Raw genomic sequence first — 17,264 nt, 5'->3', positions numbered from 1 at the left:
TTAAAAAGGTTTTCTGATGTAATCAAATAGATTAATTTGAAAACTAATACATTCAGGTCTATATTAGGTCTATATCAATTATTATATACAGGTCAATATTTAGAAAATATAAAAGAAAATCTTAATAATTATTTAGACAAAGTATATATGGATAAATTATGATAATTTTATGTGCACTGTGGTTCTTCTCACTTCTTTATCGTCTTTTGTTTCTATCTGTCCATCCTCACTCTTCACACACCAGCACCAAACCTTCTCTCCACACATTTCTAAATGTTCCTTTAAACAAATCAGTCCGTCCTTCTGTCCGTGTGTCCCCAGAGCTCTGACTTTACTGTCTCTATATTTTTATATCTGTATAGTTTTACTATGTTTAGTTTTGATAGAGCCTTCCTGTAATCTCTGTAAAAATTTGCTCTGTTCCTCAGAACACTCTGGACTTTTCATGTTTTTCTGAGTTTATCAGAAGTGTTGAGGAAAATAAATCTAATCTGGATGGGATTATTTTCTCAGGGGTTCGTCTGTGTATAAAAATATTTCACACTTCTACTCTTTACTGATAAAACTCCTGCATCCGGACTGCAATTGAAAAACAGGAGGATCAGTGAGTTTTGAGGCTCGTTTTCTCGGTCACATGACATCATCGCGAATTTCCACAATTTCATTCGAATTTCCACTCGTTGTGTTTACAGTACGTGGATCTCCGTAGAAAACGGTGGCACGCCCAAAGCGTATAGTAATTACGGTGAGCGGCAGTGGACAAATAGCTATTTTATTAAAGGTGAGGAGACGAAACTCAGAGATGTGCGTCCGGACGGGACTAAAATTACCGGAGGAGCACGGAGTTCAGAGAAAAACAGTAGATAATTCAGACTGTAATTTTTTTTCTCAGAGGACGTCTGAGAAAAACACGAACATGATCGTTCTGGACGGGAATAAAATCACAGAGGATAAAAAAAAACATTAAAGAGATTTAAAAAAAATTACCCCAGAATCTTCTGAGAAAATAATCCCTTCCGGGTAGGGATTATGAAACCTGCTGGTGTTTCAACTCTATAATAACTAATAATCCCTCTCTTTCAGATCAGAGCATCAACATCTACAGGAAGCCTCCCATCTACAAACTGCACGGTAGGGTCCGCACACTGAACATTTACAGCGGTCTCAGACGACTGCTCAGACTAAAACAGGACGATCATTATAAACACTGATTTAATCTCTACATCATCACACTAAAACCTTGTATCTCCATTTTTGCAGTTTTTAAAATAACATCAGTCTGTGATAGTTGTCTAGTAGCACATTCACAGCGTTTTATGATGAATGTAGCAACATAAACACTTTAGAATGACTTAAAATTAATATTTCTTCTTCTATAACAATGCATTTTGGAGATGCAAGATTTCTGTGTGAGAATTTGTATTAAAAAAAAGTTATGAGAAAAATAAAACATATTTATGAGTAAGTCCAGATTTTGTATATTATTACTGTATATTTTAAATTGCTGCAGTTCAGGCTTTTCATGCTGGTGGATCAAGAGGCAAAATACTGCAAACTGTTACATATCTTAAATATATATATCTGGTTCATATGAGGATGCGGAAATAGAAATAGCGTTAAATTAACACATAATTTAACTATTAACTTGCTCCATGTTGTTTGTCTGTGATTTGTTTTTGTTCTTGCATAACAAGAACAAACAGTTCTGTACGAATTTAATGCAGAATACGATTATCTATACAAAAAAATAAATGCATAATTAATATATAAATAATTATTTTAAAATATATATATATATATATATATTTATGAGTAATCAGAAAAATCTCAAAGTTATGTGACAGTATGTGATCTGCCTGGGACAGTGCAGATGGTCGATACCCCATCCATAGCTGATATGAACCAGTCTTAATATTTTGGCAAACATATAATAACATATAATTCAGTCTACTAAACCAGATGTTGCATTTTAGTATTTTACCTCTTGATTTTTGTGTTTCATTGCATATCTGTTTGTGTTGCAAAATCTGTTATAAATGTTGATCTGCTCATCTATCAGTTATGTTAGCATGGGCTCTATATATATACGTAGATTTACATTTACATATATATGTTTGATCTTTTACAAAAAATGTCTACAAAAATATACTTAAATTGAGTCACTTTACTTTCAGTTCTATAGAACAGTAAACTCTGCATTAAGGCTCAATATATATATCTACAAATGTTAATATAGATTTGGCAATTAATTATTGATCATATATTAATTATTGATCATATATTTAAGTTATTTATAGTTACAGTAGTGGTCAGAAGTTAGAAGTTTGCATAGACACATCATGAACCTGACCACATGGACAAAGAAAAGGCTCTCTGCTAAGCTCCGCCACCATGATTGGGAGATTGCTTGTCCGAATCCCGGTCATGCAGCTTGTCATCAGCTGCTGGAGCCCTGAGAGAGCACAGTTGTCCTTGCTCTCTCTGGGTGGGTACAGTACAGTAGACGGCGCTCTTTTGCTCTTTCCCCTCATCACTCCTAGGGTGATGTTGATCAGCACAAGGCTGCGTCTGTGAGCTGATGTAATTGTGCATGATTATGGGTAAGGACAAACAGTCAAGTAATCAATAAAAATAGGCTAAATCATTTAGAGAATAAATAAGTTTAAATAAATAAATGTCTACGTTGTAAGCGGGAGCAGGACAAATGCTATTTTTTGTTAGGAGTGAGACAAATTCTAATGAAATAATGAATGAATTAAACCACGCAATTAAAATGCGCAGACCTCTACACTGTAACATCTGTTAAGCATGGTGTTGGTAGCAACATGCACTTTTTTGCACTCGTTTTGTGGCAGGAGGACTACCTGAAAATCCTTAGCCTACTCTAAACCTCCTTACTTTATTTTTTACATCCATGATCATTGTCTATAAATCTCTGACCACGATTGTGCAGAATTACCAGTGACACATAATACTGGAAAAGATTGTTTTTTAGCTTTTCTGCATGGCTAAATGATGGCTGATATCTTTACAGACGCATGTGAGAGCCAATCAGTTTATTAAAATGATTTTGCATCACTATTTAAGCCTAAATTTAGAAAATCCCACCTATTGTCTTAGCCTTTTCTCAGAGGAGAGGTGTAAAAAAGTTAAGTAATGGGGAATGAAAACTTAAATTAGCATAACTTTAAACATCAAGTTATTACAACTAAAGAGGAAGTTGATTTAACTTTTTTATTTTTGTTATACTGTAAGTTGAGTTTAAGTTGAGTTTGCTTAACTTTTTTAAGGCAGCCGTTTTGCTCAATTTGTTTAAGTAATGGGTAATAAAAACTTGAGTTAGCATAAATTAAAACATCAAGTTTTTACAACTAAAGGGGAAGTTGATTTATTTGTAAGGTAGTCCAGGGGGAATCACTACACACTGATGGTGAGTGTCTGTCAGAAACTGTTGGACACACCCAGTATGCAAATAGATTGTGACAGAAGCCAATAGAGAAGAAGCTGTTAATGACAAAACAGAGTAAACTCAGTTATTATATTAGTTGGTTCAACTCAAAGATCTCAGTTTGAATAGTACAGTATATGTGCTCACAAATACAGTTCAACTAACTCAAAATAGTCAAGTATTGTTTAGAAATATCCAGTTTTGTGTAAAATAGACTTAAATCACTTGAGTTTAAACATATTTCTGGGTGCGTTAAGAGGTTAAACCTTAAGTAGGGTTTATATCATCCCCAAAAATCCCACTATAAAAGTTTTATACCATATCCCAGCCACTGCTTGGCCGTTTAGTGGTAATCTGGACCTGTAGTCTAGCTCTTGTTGTTATAGTTCAGTTCCCCTGCTTTACCAATCCAGACTCGGCTGCCTTTACAGCCCAAAGCAAGTCTGCTGATGACATCATCAAATCTGCCAAATTTCCGTCGGCGTTCGTTCCCAGTCCAGACGAAGCAGCTAACATAGAGACAGACTACTGGCCATGCCCGCCCGCCATCGCCACCATAGGTACTGTACTGAACACCTGAACCCCTGGGTCTTTATACCCCCTCAGCTTCCTGCTGCTGCTGCTGCTTCTTTCCTCCCTGCTGGATTCCTCCGTGCTCTGAGGCTGTGGAAGTCCCGGCTTTTCCTCCAGCTTCCTCCCTTTCCCTTTCTGTTGACCCCAGCTTTCTGTCCAGCTAATCATCAAATATTTTAATATTTATAATATATTTCTTTTTTTATATATATATTTAGTTGACAGGGACAATGCTCATTTATCAACAGACAAACCAGCAAACCAAACTGAACTGCTTGAATTTTTGCACCAGGAGTAAAGCAGCATAAAGTTATCCAAAAGCAGTGTGTAAGACTGGTGGAGGAGAACATGATGCCAAGATGCATGAAAAAACTGTGATTAAAAACCAACCAGGATTATTCCACCAAATATTGATTATTTCTGAACTTTATGAATATGAACTTGTTTTCTTTGCATTATTTGAGGTCTGAAAGTTCTGCATCTTTTTTGTTATTTCAGACATTTCTCATTTTCTGTAAATAAATGCTCTAAATGAGAATATTTTTATTTGGAATTTGGGAGAAATGTTGTCTGTAGTTTATAGAATAAAACAACAATGTTCATTTTACTCAAATATAAACCTATAAATAGCAAAATCAGAGAAACTGATTCAGAAACTGAAGTGCTCTCTTTATTTTCTTTAAATATATATACAGAGCTGTATATAATAGTGTTGTAACATGGAAACAGAAAATAAATGATCCATACTTACACTGATTTTAGTTGGCACAAAATTGTTAGATTTAGGCTTCAGTGTAATATTTACTGATTGATGGAGAAATCTCTGTAATTGTGCATTTCAAAGGTATACTGTATTCTTTATATTAGATTTTTTATAGTTATGTTAAAGTTATATGAACCGTTATTAGAATTATAACTTTTTTATTAAAATATTTATTTTATTGTGGCTGTTTTTAAAGTGATTTCCATTTTTTTATATTTAAGAAACTAATCAGATAGCTCAAGCTTTTTAACTGATTGCCTCCCTGTCTGTTGGTCCGCCTGTCTGTCTGCTGTGTTCCTCACCCGTGTGTCTGTATTAATTCCTCATGCTGCTAAACCTCTATTAGTGTTGAGTTCAAGTTTCTGAGAAATCATGGATTATAATAGCAGATTAAAGAGAGGAAGTGACGTCTGTGTTAATGATTTAGGGTCCGATGGAAGAAGAAGGTCCAGAGAGGAAGACGAGGAGGAACTCCAGAAACGCAGACTGATCCAAGAAGAGCATCTCACCAAGGTACCGCAATAAAACCATCACTGATTGGTGGAAACTTCACACTAGACCTCGAGCAGTTTGGACTGTGTGTCTCTCCACTCTTCCTCCAGACTCTGATCCCTTGATTTACCAATGAAATTAAATATAAAATTCATGGTTTGGAGAGACATGTCTGTCATCTGCTGGTGTTGATCCACTGTGTTACACTGCAAAAAATCCATTGGCAAAAACTAGACAAAATATATGCAAATTAAGACGAATATATGCATATTAAGCAAAAATATCTGCCAATGGGGTAAGCAAACTTATCTTAGTAAGATTTCTTACAAAAAGCAATGGCAAAGTCTCAAAATGAGTGAAGAAACGTAAATCAAGCAGAAAAGTCCCTGTTTTTGGACGCAAGAATCAGAATAACTTGATTGCTGCTTGATTGTGTTTATTTTGAGTTTAAATCACTTACATTAAGATACAAATTCTAAGTAAGAATGATTAAGATAATTATCCCTAAAATAAACAAAATAATATAACACTTACACAATGCTTAGTAGGACACAAAGTCTTATTAGAGATGAAAATAAGATTTATTGCCTTAAATTTAGAAAAGTTCACTTGCTAAGATTTAGTTTTTGCAGTTATTTTCAAGTCTAAATTCAGTGCAGCATGTGCCAGTTTAAATAATTCCATCAAATTCCATTTTTTTGCTTTTTTATCTAAAGATTCCCTCATTTACTTTTTTGTATGTGAATCACATATTAAGAATTCCCATGAACAGCTATCGAAGGCTTAAAATTTACTTTTGGAATCAACTCAAGACCTTTTAGTTGTGCTTAATTTGTCACTAAATAATTAAAGGATTTTAAATAATATCATTTTTTAAACCCACTTTTAATCAAAGCTAAAAAGTTTGCACTTTAATCATAAGCTAATTGCTTTATTTTAAACCAGTGAGGTGATGCACGGACACCAGCATGGTAAATCTGTGATCTCTATGGTTACAGATGCAGTCTGGTCTGGGAAAACTCATCCTGAAGGAGGAGAAAGAGAAACAGCTGATCCGAGAGCGCCACGCCCGGAGCCTCTCCGCACAGCGCCACGCGAGCGCAGGTACCTGTACCTACTAGTGCGCTTTCTCTCTAAACATGTTCAAATGTTTGTTATACAGTGATTAAACTATTGGTACAAGGGCAATAAAAAGTCTTGAGCAGAACAGGATATGACCGTTATCTGAAACAAAACACAACGGAAGCTTTTGAAATGCTTTTGAGAATTGTTCCTGAGGGTTTAGGCGACTTTGGTCATCTTTATTTTGTGTTATTTTAAATTGCAGATCCAAATTCCCCCTCCAAAACAGGCTCACTGCCCGGATACGGACGGAACGGTCTGCACCGGGTAAGACAAATTGTCTGTTTAATGTTGTTAGAGTGGACAGATCAGACAGCTTAGGCTTTTCTCCTCAGTGTCAATAATCAATAATCAGGGGTAATGTGTGAGAATATATATATTGGATAATAGAGGTTTTTATTTGTCTGTTTTTACAATGTTAAATGTGTTCCCACTGTCTGTATTTTTGCTGACTAAAAACATTCATTTCTGTTATTTTATTTTAGCCTCAGTCCACAGACTTCACTCAGTATAACAGCTACGGTGATGTGTGTGGAGGAGTGAGAGGTCAGTTCCATTTTTTAAAACTTTTTAAAATATTTTATTAAATTATTTCCAACAATATTTCAAAAATTTTCACAGAATTACGTTTTACAACCCCTGTAAATCTGATTTGAGGTTGTAATTGTTTACTCCAGTATCCCAAAAGTAATGCGGAATTACCTCCAGATACTTTTTTTTAACACGTCTGATAAATGTAATTAGTACATACTTTATTTACTGAGTTATTTTTATGTATTTTTCCATTTTTCCTTGCAGAGTTTCAGGTAAGTGTTACATCACAACATCCCCATGCTGTGCATCTTCATCACTGTATTTTTATTATTTCATTTTTCTTTCAGTTGCATTCCCCTGAGTTGATTTTTTCCATTTCCCCCCTTTACTCCCCCCTCCTCCAGCCTCATCCGTGAACACGGCCAGCGCCTGCATGTTCCCTTGAATTATTTCACCTTCAGACCACCGCTAGCCTTCACTTCACTTCACTTCACTTCACTGAGGACTTTTATTTATTTTATTTCATTTTATTTTATTTTCTCCTGCATTAATATTCCAATTCATTTGATTAGACTTGCATCATAATTCACTGTAAGATTAATGTCTGTATCCATATTAAGCTGAGAAAGACCTGTACTAGCATATCTTTCTGTGGTAAAATTAATGCTAACATTAATCAAACAGCCATAACATTAGCAACACTGGCAGTGTTGCAGTGATTTACTGATGTAACATGCAAACAGAAAGTGCTCAGACTCCAGATAGATGGCTCTGATGCGTTTTGGGCATGTGGTTCTCTCTTTCTGTGATCCCATTGGCTGAAGGTAGCCTCTGCACTCGACTCTCAGTCACCGACTGAGTCAGATATTAAACATGTTGAATATTTGCTAGGCATCTGCGACTGGTCTGCTGGTGTTTTTCAGTAGTTCACACTCATGCGACTGCTTACATCCGAGCAGAGTTAAACTGGGCTAAAATCATGTAGTGTGAACCTGGAATAGGATTTGAGCAAAGACTCAATTTTTCAGGGTCACTATTTGCAAGACTGTAACTAGATTTTTTCGGAGATTATTTCCCATTTCCTTTTTCACATCCAGTTCCGCAAACAATTCTGCGCTTACCATGCGGCTTCCAGTAGCTCTTCTCCTATTGGTTGTTGACTTTGTTCACATCACTATTTGTGTGAGCCGAGTCTCAAGACTTATGATAATAATTCAGATTTTATCTGAACGCAGGACGAGAAAAAGACTGACTTAAACTTTCAATCCTAACCACCCTTACACTAACTCTACACAACTCTAATTCTAACTCTAATTCTAACTCTAACAACACTCTCATCATTTTATCCAACAATGGAAATTTATCTGCGACAGAAAAATCGCATCATTTGGTTTAAGGTCGGCATTATATGACTAAAGTATCTTCTACAGGACACTACAGGACAGTTTCAGAGGTCTTGTGAAATCCGTACCTTAATGTCTCAGATCTGTTAGGAGCATGCAAAATGTTATATGCAGGTGGTGCTAATGTTATGGCTTAATGGTGTAATTTTGGCAGTGTCCTGTACTATTCATGTATTCTTTTTCACTGTGATTTTATTCATGTAAAGTAAAGATTAAAACATGGCTGTTTTGTGTTTTTTTGGAGTGGTCAGACTGTGTTTGCTCTGTGTTCGTAGCCCTTGCAGGAAGGCCATCGGTCAGTCAGCAGGATGGACAGGGGAGTTTCTATGCCTAATATGTTGGAACCAAAAGCAAGTATTTTTACCCACTAACCTTTTAATATTGATGCTGATATCAACTGATAACAGTGCAGGAAAAAAGACCTCCAGCTGAAACACAACAGATTATCTGATTATCCTGCTTTAGAGAGAAGCTTCCATAATAAAAACAACAATAATCATCATAACAATAATCATAACTTATCATAACTTCACTATCATCAGCTCACAAACTCACATTTTCTAAAAAACAAACACCATCAGCACTACTTTACTTTTTTACTTTACATTAACATCACTGCTTAACACTCACCTCAGCTTAAACAGCACTCTTATTTTTAGCTTAGCAATGTAAAAACTAAACGCCAGTTACATCAGTTTCACTCTGGGTGGGTACAGTACAGTAGATGGTGCTCTTTCTTTCCTCTCATCACTCCTAGGGTGATGTGGATCAGCACAAGGCTGCATCTGTGAGCTGATGTATCAGAACCGAGTTGCTTCGTTTTTTCTCTAGTGTAAATTGAAAGTTTTATGTTCCATATAGCTAGTTCTGACCTCAATTCTAAAAAAAAAAATGATAAAAACTATGAAAGTGAAAGTGATAAAATAAATAAAATAAGAATAAAATATAATATGAATGAAATATGTAACAAGATAATATTAAAAGGAGAGCAGTACTGAAACAGCTGATATATTTTTCATCCTAAAGAGTGCAACGATTTGAGGGTCAGCTGATTTTTATGGTCCTCAGATTGTGAAAGATTCACAAGGATTCACTCTTTATCATCATCTTCATCTCCACATCTTCACATCCACACATCTTTCAACCACATACACAGAAACCACAACACTGCCCCGCCCACCTTTACCTTTTTTTACCTTCTCCTCTGTATCCTCCTTCAGGCCGCTAGGGGGCGCTACCATAAGCTAACAAACTGCATGTACTGAGCCGCCACAGCCGTAGAGCATCTCTAGAGTAAATTCAGTTCATTTTGATTGGGCCTGCACCAGAACCGCACCTCAAAAATTCAACAAATTCAACATCTACATGCAGCAGAACCCAGAACGGACTCATCATTTGACTGACAGGTGTCTCTTTTAAAGGTATATCCATATGAAATGCTCATGGTTACCGGCCGTGGCCGGAGTAAGCTGCCTAGAGATGTGGACAGAACCCGACTGGAGGTAAACTGTAGACCGGTTCTGCATGTGTCTACACTTTTGGGCAACCCTGCTCAAAAAACCTCTGTTACTGTGAAAAGTTAAGTGAGTAGAAGATGATCCGAACTCCAAAAGATGACAATTTTTTTTTTTTATGAGTTTGAGTTTTCAGATTACTTTTATCAAGGTTTCAGATCATTTTCTAAATAATCATCTTTAAAAAATGATTTCTGTCCAGAAGTGGCTCGATAAAATTATATTCCAGCCCAAGATAAAACTTTATAACCCATGTATTTAATAATAACCCACACAAATTGAGAACACTGCAGTTCAACCAATCAGATTATCTACTGTATGTTCTAGGTCTATCTTATGGGGGAGAGGCAACATAAAGGTAGAACCTTTCAATCAAAATCTTTCTTTATAAGAATCACTGCAATAATATTAAACTATTATTAATACACTTGCTAATAGATTGCCATCAGCTGCTGGAGCCCCGAGAGAGCACAGTTGTTGGTCTTGCTGTTTCTCTCTGGGTGGGTACAGTACAGTAGATGGCGCTGTTTTGCTCTTTCCCCTCATCACTCCTAGGGTGATGTGGATCAGCACAAGGCTGCATCTGTGAGCTGATGTATCTGAACCGAGTCGCTGTAGGCACTTTTGTCCGAGCGTTAGCTTGTTGCTGGGGCTGTATCTTATATTGAGGTACAAAAAAAGTACCTTTCAGTAAAAGTCAGTTTTTGTACCCATGTTTTTTATGCCAGTAAAGATTATAAAGATTATGAACATTATTTATCATCAACTGAATATGTGTCAAAAACCTGATGATCCAAAATTGTCTGGCTTTCAAATAAACAACATGCAATTAAAATATATATAGTTTATTAGTACAGTGATACAGAATACTGAATGTACCTTTTAGCTGCAGGTTAAATAAGAGGGAACAAATCTGACCCTGTAAAGACCAATATTATACCTTTGAGGGGACAATTATGAAGAATACAAAAAGGTACTTATATTGTACCTCTGTTTTTTAGAGTGTAGATAAATTTGACCAGGGGTGCCCAAACTTTTGCATGCCTCTGTATGATATTTAGAACAGTATGTGCTGTATATATATTGCAGTAATATCAGTATACAGGGCTTCCAGCTACACAGAAATCCTGATTTTTCCCTGTGTCATATCCAGGTCCCATCATGATCCATTATCATACTGTTGGGGTGTAAATCAGTTTATACAAACATATCAGCCTGGAGTAACTTTCACTACTGTACAGTGAACACTTTCTCTAGATTTTGGAGCATTGCTGTGAAGATTTGATTGCATTCAGCAAGAGAAGCTGTGTTACTGAGGTCAGGATGTTGGATGATCATCACTCACCTCATCCCCAAATCCCTAACTCATTCCAGTAGTACTAGATAGAGCTAGAGCTTAAATCTGGCCCCCAAATAAACAGAACCAGCCAGATCCGGCCCATAAACCATCATTATGAGCCTGACAACATTTTTTTAGTAAGTAGTTTGTTAAAACTGAGCTTTTTAGAATAATTTTCGGGCTGTTTGAACGAGCGAAATCTGTTTAGAATTAGTAACATTGATTTTTTTACCATTCAGTTAATAAACATTGCAACACTAAAGAAGCATAGACCTATTATTTAAGAAAAATAATGTAACATAGCATTATATAAAATAAAAATAGCGTTTTAAAAACAAATTATTTTTTGAGCCCTTTCTTGGGCTCGGGCAAAGAATCTAAACTCTATCTAAACATACTTAGCTTTATACCCCTGTCTTATTCAGTATTTTCTACGGGGACTAGACAAGCTGTGCCTTCATTAGAAGGAGTGTTCACAAAAAAAATGTACGTATAGTGTATTATCTTGGGACTAACATGTTAGCATGCAGCTAACATTTCAGCTTGGTGCTAACACAGTAGCTTGTGGCTATTGTAAAATGTACTACAGCTACAGCTGTTTTTTGTTGTAAAAAAGGTACTTTTATATATTTTTAAAGGTACAGGAGTGATGAAAGGTACAGAGAATGAAACTGAAATACCTGGTTTTAGAGCACAATAATTGATTGTGGTGACGGACAGTTCTGGTGGAAACAGGAGAGTTGAGGTGTACATTGAATTCTGCGTGATTTGATCAGCCGTGGTTTTATGTTTTTTGGATACAATCCGGGTTAGCGCCCGAACATCCCTTTCAGACAGCTTCCTCTTACAGCCACATTAACCACAGTTAATCCTGTTGGATGTGGTTGGTTCTTCTTGGTGGTATGCTGACGTTACCCTGGATACCGTGGCTCTTGATGCATCACAAAGACTTGCTGTCTTGGTCACAGATGCTCCAGCAAGACGTGCACCAACAATTTGTCCTCTTTTGAACTCTGGTATGTCTCCCATAATGTTGTGTGCATTGTAATATTTAGAGCAGAACTGTGCTCTTACCCTGCTAATTGAACCTTCACACTCTGCTCTTACTGGTGCAATGTGCAATTAATGAAGACTGAACACCAGGCTGCTCCAATTTAGCCATAAAACTTAAAATCCCACACTAAAATGATGACAGGTGTTTCAGATTCATTGTCCAAACCCTGTACATTTTTCATTTTTCAAAATCGATGAAATCTCAAGCACGAATATATACATTGCTTATTTTTCTGTCCATTTCCATTTTCTGCTCTTAACTCCTCCTCCTGTTCTTTACCCTCTTCCTCCTCTCTAGCGCCACCTGGCTCCGGAGACTTTCTTTGATATCTTTGGGATGGAGATGGAGGAGTTTGACAGGTTGCCGCTGTGGAAGCGAAACGACATGAAGAAGAAAGTCAGACTGTTCTAACCGTGCTGCCGAACATCATTCAGAAACCTCGTAACTCCAGTTCGCCCTCGCTCATCCTCCGTATCCATACAGCTCATCGTATCCCCGTTTCTTTCCTCACGGATAAACAGACTCCTGAAGCTGAAGCTGGATTTTACTGATCTACATCCTGGATCTTTATCAAAACAGAACCACAGCTCATAATTCACCATCTCACAGCCTTTAAAAAACAGGCGCTGAAAGTGTTCTTGGATAAATACCTGAGAAAAAACACTTTGAGGATCCTTAAAAACAATCATAGAACCATTTCAGAGATTTTGTTGTGATAATGAGATGTGTTAAAGAGTGTTGAATGGTGTGAGTGGAGAAAACCATGTCCCTTAACCTCTCATTATAAATTTAATGTTTTACATTAATTGATTTATATCCTTTTTTTATTATTTAAATGTACAAACACTCCAAAATTATGTGCCGTTTTGACAGAGTAAAAAAAAGAAAATTCATAAAAAGACTACAAATCATTCTTAATTATTATTATGAAGTAGTATGTTAGAAAAGTATATATAAATTATATATAAAGAATATAAAATTGTTTAATAGTTAAATGAGCACTAAACTCTGACTAACTAAAACTAAAACTTAATTTGAAAAATGCTAAAAAATGTGAGGTGTACTTTTCAGTTTAAGAGTAGCACTGGGTAATGTATGGGTTTAGAGGCGGGGCCAAAGGGAGAGCTGATTGGCTGAGCTGCAACAGCAGCAGTAGCAGTGTTCCTCTGCTTAGAGTTCCAGTGAGATGTGAGACGCAGATAATTGGATGTTGTCAGCAGGGGGGCTGGATTATTAACTAACTGATCTGCATATTGTGATGATGTGTCTGCGTACCAAAGTACACGGAAACATCATCCTCACCTATAGTACAGTTATATAACCTGAGAGGAACTTTTTTTTAAAAAGCTTAGAAAATGTTTATAAAAATTCTAAGCAGGACTGATATGTTTTATTACTTAAAAAAATATTATTAAAACACACACATTTCAGCTATTAATTGGAAAAATATGATTTAGGGTTTAATGTCTCTTTAATAATAAGACTATAAAAGCATGGTTGTCTCCTGTCACACTCTTCAGTATAAAGAACCTAAAAGTTTCCCTACATCTAAAGCTAAATAATGCTGATTATCTTTTCTAATTGACCTGGATGACCAATCCAAGAACCAATAAACAACCCTTAATTTACATATATACATATGAGATTACTTTGTGTGAATATGCATCAAGTAAATTGTTTATGAAATCAGAAGTAGTTCTTCTCTGGTATAAATCCAAAGAACTCTTTTTGGCACCTTTATTTTTCTTTATTTCTTTATTTTTTTCTTTCTTTTCCAAAGTGTTGCAGACGTGTGTTTTAAATGTACATCTTCTGGTCAAATGTATGGAAACAGTGAGATTCAGCAATAATGTTTACCTGAATCTTCATTAGTTTAACTTTGATTCTCCGTCACTGATTCCCTCAGATGCTTCTTTATGTCAAAACATTTCAGCTGGAACATCCAACAAATCAGATTTCCTACTCAGAAACTCAGGAGAGCATCACAAACCCTGAGTTCAGAATCCACAATGGCCGCCATGTGAAATGCTAATAATACATTGCTATCTACTGGAAGTGCTAACAATGCTAACCTGGCACAGTGCTAACAATGATGAAAAAAGATTTTATTTAAGAAAATAAATCCAAATACTAATCTGAATCTTAACTTGCTCAAATCTTTAAAAAAAAGAAAAAAAGTTTATTATTATACAGCAAATTTTACAATATTAAAAAAAAATCAGATAAAAAAATTTAATTTTAATATAATATTTAAAAAAAGCAATTTGTGTTTTAATTTTTAAAAATCATAAATTAGTACAATTATTTTAAACATGCATAAACTTATTTATTTAGTACACTAAACTCAAAACTAAAAAGTTATGAGGAAATAAACCACAAAGTTTGGTGTACTTCTGCCAGAAAAAAACTGCACCTTTTTTTTAAGCAATACAGTAAATAGATGTTGGCTCTAAAATACTTCAGAAAATGTTTTGTTCATCTTTAAATGTGTTTTAGATAACGATCAAATCCTATTTTATTGGTAATCAATGAAGATAATCCAGGTAATTACAAAGATCAAATCTGTTTTTATCTGTTTTTATGGTTTTATTTTGTGCAAATGTATAAGTTAATGTATTTTGTGCTTGTTTTTCATTCCTTCTGACGCGCTTCTCTCTTCTTTGTTAGTCATCAGTCAGTTTATACGACATTATATATTATTATTTTTTGTCTTTTTAATTCTTTAATTCTTTTTAAGTCCACATAAATCAAAATGTTCATCATACACATGAACAGCTGGGTTCACTCCTCAGTGTGTGCTCAGTGTTAGAAGCAGGTGAATGTAGATGTTGTAGTGTACAGTGTGTGTGTTGGTACGTCTTTATGCCTGACTCTCTCTCACTTGTGACGTCTTGTTCCATACGCTTCCATATTTTAACTCTGAACTCTGAATTTCCTCTGAATTACCTCTGGCTCCAAAAAAGGCAAAATAATCCTAACTAATTTATTTTCCATCGTTAATTTATGAACGCAATGCTGACTCTCCTCATCCCATTGACCTCTACTGCACACCCGGTGCATTAAAGCAATGTACTCAACATCATAACAGAAATACATGTATGAACAAGTATTGAACCCGCACTGCCATTTATTCTTATGTATGACTGAAATGATCAATAGTCAATAAACTGTGCGATCTTCTGGAGCAATGGAGGCATGGACATGGCTCAAACTGTGTCGCCAATTTTTTTATTACGAAAACCTTGTATTGTCTTGTATTGATATTTAATGCCAGTTTATCAAATCTACCATCTATTACTTAGATGCACTTTATAGTTTTAGAGCAGTGACTGTAGAATTTCATTCCCATCCAGTTTATAGAAATAAAGTCATCAGAATCTGCACAGTAAAGGGCAGAGACAGAGCAGGACTAGCCTGTTCTTTTAATAGACAAAGGCTGCGTTCACATTTCCGAGCTAAAGTGATTCAGATTTAATTAGATTTTTTTGCTCAATGTGGCTCAGATCTGAATGTGAACGGTCAAATCTGAATTCATGCTTTGTCTTTTTGCTTTTACGCATTAGCATTAGCATTAGCGCTACGTGCTTCTCTCCGTACCCACACTGTATCTCTTGGTGCAGCAGTGCAGCTGTAGCTGCTATTTATAGGTTTATGTTTGAGTAAAATGAACATTGTTGTTTTATTCTATAAACTACAGACAACATTTCTCCCAAATTCCAAATAAAAATATTCTCATTTAGAGCATTTATTTACAGAAAATGAGAAAAGACTGAAATAACAAAAAAGATGCAGAGCTTTCAGACCTCAAATAATACAAAGAAAACAAGTTCATATTCATAAAGTTTTAAGAGTTCAGAAATAATCAATATTTGGTGGAATAATCCTGGTTGTTTTTTAATCACAGTTTTAATTTCATGCATCTTGGCATCATGTTCTCTTCCTCCACCAGTCTTACACACTGCTTTTGGATAACTTTATGCTGCTTTACTCCTGGTGCAGAAATTCAAGCAGTTCAGTTTGGTGGTTTGATGGTTTGTGATCATCCATCTTCCTCTTGATTATATTCCAGAGGTAAAATCTCAGAAACTCATAATTTTTAAGTGCTCTCTTATTATTATTTTTTAAAAAGTGTTGTATGTGTAAGTAGTGAGTAGATGAAAGCATTTATTTGACTGTATGTTCCATTTAAAATGCCTTCAGGACACTGCTCTATAGTGTATATTCTATTCTCACAGTGGTGTAGCTTCACGTTTGTCCTGTAGAGAGCAGTACTGCCACACTCTCATGGTCCTGTCTTCTGTTCCTCCATCTACAAAGAGACAGAAATAACAGCCTTTCTGTAGATATTCTTCATTTACTATTTGATTTACTATTTGCAGTGTTCACAAATTGTGAGTCTTTAAGAAGCAAATATGGACAAACTTCATCTCCTATTTGTATCAAATGCTTGAAAATGAATATTCAGATTGTTATCGTCTAATTCGTCTATCGTCTAAAAGACATTTGTGATTTAGCATTAATGCTAATAAAGTGCATTAAGCTCTTACAGAGCAACATACGGAGCCCAGGGGCAGATTTAGAAGTTCTGGGGCTCCAAGCAATGTTTTTTTTCTGGGGCCCTGATTAAATGGATTCTTTTTTATAGCAAAATGCTATATTGATTGATAACCTAGCTGTCTCAGGTGCTACATCCTCTTCAGATGTTTAATTTCTTACTACTGTGAAAATATTGGTCAGCTTTGTCAAGCTTTCTGTGCTGGACTTCCTTTGGACTGTTTTTATGATTGTGCCGGTTGTTGCCTAGCTTAACTTGTACGGTGTCTCTTTGGTGTCAAACAAAAAATAAATAATGTGGGTTTTTTTGCCAACATTTTGGCCAGCAGGGGCCCCAAGCATTTGCGTGGTTTGCGTGGTGGTAAAATCCGCCTTCAAAACAACATCTTTTCCAGGGTAATTCATGCATTTTAAACAAGACAATGCAAAACCGCACGCTGCACACATTATAAAGGTGTGTTAGAGCAC

The 17,264-nt window shown here is 35.7% G+C and overlaps 1 protein-coding gene across 13 annotated transcripts in view; it reads left to right on the top strand.

The window, feature by feature from the left end:
• Positions 1-15,426, top strand: part of ablim1a (actin binding LIM protein 1a) — a 59,867-nt gene extending 44,441 nt beyond the window's left edge. For 6 of the 13 annotated variants that reach the window (XM_049481268.1, XM_049481266.1, XM_049481261.1 and 3 more), the window contains 7 exons: positions 1,084-1,131; positions 3,862-4,008; positions 5,212-5,297; positions 6,275-6,380; positions 6,604-6,665; positions 6,884-6,944; positions 7,197-8,572. In XM_049481268.1, the coding sequence (XP_049337225.1) occupies positions 1,084-1,131; positions 3,862-4,008; positions 5,212-5,297; positions 6,275-6,380; positions 6,604-6,665; positions 6,884-6,944; positions 7,197-7,348 (662 nt within the window). In that variant the 3' untranslated portion in view covers positions 7,349-8,572. Of the gene's footprint in view, positions 1-1,083; positions 1,132-3,861; positions 4,009-5,211; positions 5,298-6,274; positions 6,381-6,603; positions 6,666-6,883; positions 6,945-7,196; positions 8,573-8,610; positions 8,686-9,756; positions 9,838-12,539 lie in introns of those variants that run through there. The other 7 variants (XM_049481267.1, XM_049481271.1, XM_049481269.1 and 4 more) reach the window with 3 other exon arrangements.
• Positions 15,427-17,264: the final 1,838 nt, after the last annotated feature.

Source organism: Astyanax mexicanus, chromosome 7 (genome assembly GCF_023375975.1).
Source record: "Astyanax mexicanus isolate ESR-SI-001 chromosome 7, AstMex3_surface, whole genome shotgun sequence".
Classification (NCBI taxonomy): domain Eukaryota; kingdom Metazoa; phylum Chordata; class Actinopteri; order Characiformes; family Acestrorhamphidae; genus Astyanax; species Astyanax mexicanus.
Note: the sequence above shows the minus strand (reverse complement) of the source record. Positions and strands in the feature narration are given on the sequence as shown.